Source organism: Coptis chinensis, chromosome 2 (genome assembly GCF_015680905.1).
Source record: "Coptis chinensis isolate HL-2020 chromosome 2, ASM1568090v1, whole genome shotgun sequence".
NCBI lineage: Eukaryota > Viridiplantae > Streptophyta > Magnoliopsida > Ranunculales > Ranunculaceae > Coptis > Coptis chinensis.
This window is the reverse complement of record NC_141457.1, coordinates 67,826,265-67,832,964: the sequence shown is the minus strand read 5'-3', so window position 1 is coordinate 67,832,964 and position 6,700 is coordinate 67,826,265. Positions and strand designations below refer to the sequence as shown.

General features: G+C 32.8%; 1 protein-coding gene across 1 annotated transcript; it reads right to left on the bottom strand.

Moving 5' to 3' along the window:
* Window positions 1-3,081: 3,081 nt before the first annotated feature.
* On the bottom strand, window positions 3,082-5,450 carry LOC147517337 (uncharacterized). Its single transcript, XM_086594674.1, has 3 exons — window positions 5,038-5,450; window positions 4,885-4,943; window positions 3,082-4,506 (listed from the first exon to the last, which is right to left on the bottom strand). The coding sequence occupies exons 1-3, from the start codon at window positions 5,230-5,232 to the stop codon at window positions 3,879-3,881; spliced, it is 882 nt and encodes a 293-aa protein (XP_086450800.1). The 5' UTR covers window positions 5,233-5,450; the 3' UTR covers window positions 3,082-3,878.
* Window positions 5,451-6,700: the final 1,250 nt, after the last annotated feature.

Genomic DNA, 6,700 nt, shown 5'->3' with positions numbered 1-6,700 from the left:
ACGGGAATTGGTAATTGGATACAACTGCATTGAACTAACCTCAAAATATAAATAACAGAAAATCAGAAACTGAATGCAAATGCATTGAACTAACCTCAAAACATAGTTGGGTTATATGTTGTGGGAATGTCTCGATAAGTATAATTTTGCATTTAAAATGGTATTTATCTTATCTCTTTCCGTATGATTGTGAACTCCTTGTTATTCAAGTAGCTTCAATATATATGAACTTCGCCTTATTAGGCAATCTCACAAAACTTCAATCAAACTTCTATTATTAAACAATTAAATAAAGTTGAAGGATTTTATCAAAGGTGAGTTTTTTTTTTTAATGGAGAGTGAGGTTTTCACGTTATAAAAAATTTGGGTGAGTAATTAATATAATATTAATATATAATAGTTATGCATATTTGCAAATATTTTTCAGAATAATTAATATAACAACACCCGTTCGTAGATAATCTTTGAAGATTCCACGTAGTGAGTCATGCATAATTTCAATAATAATTAACGAGAAATCGGGAACTGGATAATCTTCGATGATCCTATGCACATAGTAAATTAAGCATAATTTATTTTTTATGTCATGTTTGCAACGACACTACATATGGATCATTAGAAGTTGGTATTATACACCACATTAGATAATTATAAGGAAATCGGAAACTGGATTCAAATACATAACTGAGCTCAAAGAGTAATTAATGGGAAATTAGAAATTTTATGCAAATTGCATTAAACTAACGACAAAGAGTAACTAACAGGAAATTAGAAATTTGATGCAAATCCTTGAAAAATATCTAATGGAAAATCGGAAACGATATGCAAATACATCAAAGAAACCTCAAATAATAATTAATGGAAAACTGGAAACTAGATGCAAATGCATTGAATTTAACTCAAAAAATAATTAACAAAAATTCAAAAATCGAATGCAACTGCATTGAACTAACCTCATAGAATAATTGGTGGGAAATCGGAAACTAAATGCAAATGCATTGAAATAACCTCAAAGAATAATTAACGGGAAATCAGAAACCGGATATAATTGTATCGAACTAACCTAAAAGCATAAATAATCAAAAACTAAATGCAGATGTATTGAACTAACCTTAAAGAGTTATTAATGGAAAATCGAAAACTGGATCCAAATGCAATAAACTAATCTCATAGACTAATTAACGAAACATTAAAAAATGGATGAAACTGTACTGAACTAACCTAAATGAATAATTAACGGGAAATTATAAATTTGATGCAACTGCATTGAACTAATCTCAAAAAATAATTAACGGAAAATCGGAAACTTGATGCAAATGCATTGAACTAACCTCAAAGAACAATTAACATAAAATCGAAAATTGGATGCAACTGCATTGAACTAACCTCAAAGAATAATTAACGGAAAACTAAAAATTGGATGCAACTGCATTAAACTAAAATCAGAAATTAACTAACGGGAAATCCAAAATTGGATGCAAATGCATTGAAATAACCTCAAAAAATAGTTAACTAGAAATCGAAAGTCGGATATAACTGCATCGCACTGACCTCAAAGCATAAATGTTCACTTTTTTAGCCTCCTCACATGAGTAATTACGAGTAATTAGGAACCCAAAACAAGAGTGAGTTTATAAAAATAGACTTTTACATATATGCAAACTGTATAGAAATTGTAAACTATCGAACTAACCTAGAAAAACAATTAACGGGAAATCAGAAACTGGATGCAGATGTATTGAACTAACCTCAAAGAGTAATTAACGGGAGATTGGAACCTGGATGCAAATGCAATGAACTAATATCAAACACTAATTAATGAAACATCGAAAACTAGATGCAACTATACTGAATTAACCTTTTAATGAATAACTAACGGGAAATCATAAAGTGGATGCAATTGCACTGAACTAACCTCAAATGATAATTAACAGAAAATCGGAAACTTGATGAAACTGCATTGAACTAACCTCATAGAATAATTAATGAAAAATTGAAAACTGGATGCAACGTAATACATTAAACTAACCTCAAAGAATAATTAATGAAAAATCAGAAACTTGATGCAAATGCATTGAACTAATAACCCTAAAACATATTTGTATTATACATAGGGGGAATAAATGTTTTGACAAATATAGTTTTGCATTTCAAGTAGTGTTTATTATAATTCTTTTATTGTGATTGGGAATGTCTTGCTATTCAAGTAGCTTCAATATTATCTTCGCCACATTGGGCATTTTCACAAAACTTCAATCAAACTTCAATTATTAAACCTAACAATAAAAAGAAGTTGGTGAGTTTTATCAAGGTTTGATGCTTCATTTTTATAGAGAGTGGTGCAAGAAATTTAAATGAATAATTAATATAATTTTCATATCTCATAGCTATGCATAGTTGCTAATATTTTTTAGAATAATTTAATATAACAACACCCATTCGTAGGACACGTTCATGTGATAAATCTTTTTAAGTGGGAGTAGTGTATTCTTTGAGGATATGGAAACAATCAATATGTTTTAGTGATTTATACACATTAGTATGTAAGCCGAACGGTGATGATTTACCGCTAAATCACCATAAATCTAATAAAACTATTATACAAGTTAGATTGAGTTTAAGATAATTTCATTTGAAAATTACGGATTAATATTCTAAACCACAAAGTGAAGAGACTATCTCAATTTGATCATTTAGTTTCCAAGTACTTACGCATTCATAATCGCTTTCATTAGCGTATTTTTGGTTTATTTTCAATAAAAATATATTCTGATTCGAAAATTTGCTGCTAAATCACCATAAATCTAATAAAACTATTGTACAAGCTAGATCGAGTTGAAGATAATTTTATTTGAAAATTACGGCAGCAAATTTTTTAATCATAATATATTTTTATTGAAAATAAACCGAAATACGTTAATGAGAAGCGATTATGGTGCATAAACACTTGGAAAGTGAATAGGCTATCTCAATTTGATCCCTTAGTTTCCAAGTACTTATGCACCATAATCGCTAGTCATTAACGTATTTCGGTTTATTTTCAATAAAAATATATTCTTATTTGACAATTTGTGTGAGATATTTTGTAAAGCATTTTCAGCACACAAAATATTTAATAGATTCCTGGCGTATGCCCGGATCCAAAATCTAGTAATAGGTCTAAAACACCTACTTTTTAGACCTACTATTGCAACTCACTATTTGGATAATATTCGTTTGCATTGCAATATACATGAACACGTATCTCTATGTAAATATGATTATGAATAAATAAGTGGGTCGGTCTAGCATCACAGTAAAAAAGCTCCAAGAGTTAAGCATCATCCCCAACCAAGCCTTCGACTCTGCAGTCAAACCTGCTGTCCCCCTTATAAACTTTTCTACAACTGTCTCCTAAGAACGAAACCATGTCATGCGTCGACTGATGAATCCAAGTTCCGTTCTTACAATCCACCAAGAGCCAAATTTCCATCTGTGGGTCTTGAGGATTATATATACAATTAAGGCGAGAGACTTCCCAAAGTTGACTAGATAGTATTTTAGATCATCAAGACCATCTTCTGTCAAAGAACCATACATTGAATTTAATTTCTTCAAACTTCTCGGTTGAAATGTCCATAACAAGGATGTGATTGACGGATGCCGAGTCATTTTCTTTCTTAATAACCCAATGGAATGAGCCATTGTAGAAAACCGAGTTCCTTCTTCCACGCATATAGTCCACAAAGTCAAATTCACAAGGAAGATTAAGTTTTTTCCAGGAACTTTCACCAACGCTAATGATACACCCCTCCATACCATTCTCTTCGGTGCGGAAATATTACAACAGCCTTATACTTATTACTTATGACATATTGCATCGGAAAAAAAAAATTTACTTATGACATCAAACCCAAAAGAAATACTTCTTCCAGTTCAGAATTATCCCAATGGCCATATATATAAGGAAACTTTTTACGGAATGCAGGCAAGGTCTTGTTCTCTTGAGTAATTGGGTTGTATATGTTGATTGTAGGACTGTCTTTATACTGCTCATATAAGCAAAGTAATCCATTACAAGAACCAACAATAGCAATCTTACCTCTCATTTGCAAATTATCTGCAACTGGAAGCCATGTGGTCTTCCATCCCTGTGGCATTTCCCCCATGTCTTCCCTTGTGCAGTTGTGCACTAAATATAAGCTGCTTTTACCAGGATTTTCTGGAAGTATAAAGCTAGGTGGTTGACGTAAATCACTATTTAGTTGGAATTTTATGAAATGAGGATCTTGGGATAATCGATAAAAACTCTTTGAAACACACTCAAAGTGCATAACATATTGTATAGGAACTCTGGAAAGCATTTTACGGATTATACCCCAGTGGAGTTGTTGTTTTGTTCTAGCATGCCTACGACGAGGCCTAATCACATACACCAGTTCTAAGTTGAGATCATGAGACCTGAAACCAGGAACTCTGTTTCCAAAATGAGCATACCCGATTGTATATTGTGATTCCAATGGTTCCCTGAAATTGAATTAATATATGAGAAAGTTGGCTCTTCAAAGAATCTTGAAGACAATTGAAAATTTTAGAAATAGCATTGCGGAATATATCAATTAGACCCTCAAAGCATGTCTCAAAATCTATGGACAGAATTTACTTCAGTCATATAAAAAAATATCACAATAAGAATTTTCTCGGGGCTTCACCAATTGCTAGGTACAACAGGCATTCATAAACAAAATAAACCTTGATTCTGTATACTGAATATAATTTTAAAATAAGCAACAGAAGACGATGAAGATTTTGACGAAATATTCATTTGAAACAAGCAAGAGAAGACAATGACGATGTCCACGAACATAGACACAATAAATGAAGTAAGTCTAGATAGCAAATTACCATTGATCGTCAAATTCTGTTTTGTTAACCTTTGCAAGTTGCAACTTTAGTGTAGACATCTGCAAAAGTAACAATGCAGTAGCTAAAATTTCATACTAGTCACATATTCAATCTTCGCCAAAAAACAAAAATAAAAATAAAAGCATACCATACCCTCAGTTTTTCCTGTTGCTGAAGAATACGAAAGATTCTTCCCAGTTTGCACAAGGAAGATTTGTTAAATGTAATGGTGTGTGAGAGAAGTTTTGGGATTCGGTGGTGTTGGGGATGAGTGGAAATGGATTTCCCAAGGATTTTGAGAAAGAGAGAGGTTGGCTTCATTTCAAAGCAAGGGCTTATCCACTTCATGTCTACTTGATAGTAGTCATACCGTGTAAAACCCTTATTTTTTTTTGGAACTGGCAGCTTTTTGCTAAAATATATGTATCTCGACTCTTCCTATATTAGTAAAACTCTTCTTTTATAGGGGTTGCTTGACAAGATTTCAAAAACAGGCTCCTTCTATAACTTGAGATCCCCTGCATTTTCACTTGTTGGATGAGCTTTCTTCTGTACATTATGCATTCTAATTCTAATTTTTGTAAGATATGTAGGTTGTGGCTTCGTTTTCATTGTTATTTTCAGAAAGGCATTACACTTAGCCAGCTGCTTACATCCATCCACAACTACATACAGATATGCACATACTAACTAAGCTATGTGAATTATAATTAATTAACTTAAACGAATCACAATATAGTACATTAAGCACTAACAAGTCAAATTCATGCTTCGCATATCAGGGGTTCGGGCCTTCCTTGAAGACATGAGTTCTAAACTAGGCTACAGAAACGATATTCCTTATATATGCTTTGTCTCGCTCCTTATCATCTTAAGCCATCCTTCATCCTTTACAGTTTACACCACACTAGCTGCAGTTTGCAGACTTCAAGAACTCTTGCCCTGCAACATCAGTCTGAAATTCAAAGGGATACGCAGATAGTCACTAGCAAAATAAAATGATAAGAAAAAACAAAAACTGATAACAGAGAAAATGAGATCGTTTAAACTTACTTAGCTTTGTAAATTGACTTGTATACTCACTCATCTTTTAGGCCCACAATGGATGTAAAGATGTTGAAATCTCTGTTCAGTTCTAGCAAACATGAGGTTATAGGCAAGTCCAACACATGGACACCCTTACTGGTCACACTGGAGATTTTTATAAAATATGTCACAAATCGTGATGAGATCCAAATAAATTGGCTGAACAAAAACAAATCAGATTGAATTTATTCCTTAAAACTTGAAAAGGTTTAAAGGTTAGGTGAGACAAAGCTCGGCACAAAAGAAAGCACATCAAAATTTCTAGGTATATCACCAGATAAAAATTTTAAATCAAATAAGAATTTTCTGTTTGCTAGTACGATGAACTCAATTTCTTCAAACTTCTCATTGCAAATGTTATATTCCACAAAGTCAAATTGACAAGGAAGTTCAAGTTTTCTCCATGAACTTCCACCAAGAGTACGTGATGATACAACCCTCCATACCATGCTCTCAGTGCGAGGAAATATTACGGCAACCTTATACTTATTGCTTATGGCTTCGAAACCAAAATTAATACTTCCTCCGTAATAAGGGAACTCTTTTTCCAGTGCAGGCAAAGTCTTGCTCTCTTGGGTAATTGGATTATATATGATGATTTGGAGACTGTCTGCACGTATCGTTGATAATAAGCAAAGTAATCCATTACAAGAACCAACTATTTTCAGTTCCCCATGCAATTGCACTTCATCAGCAACTGGAATCCACGTAGTCTTCCACCCCTTGTGGC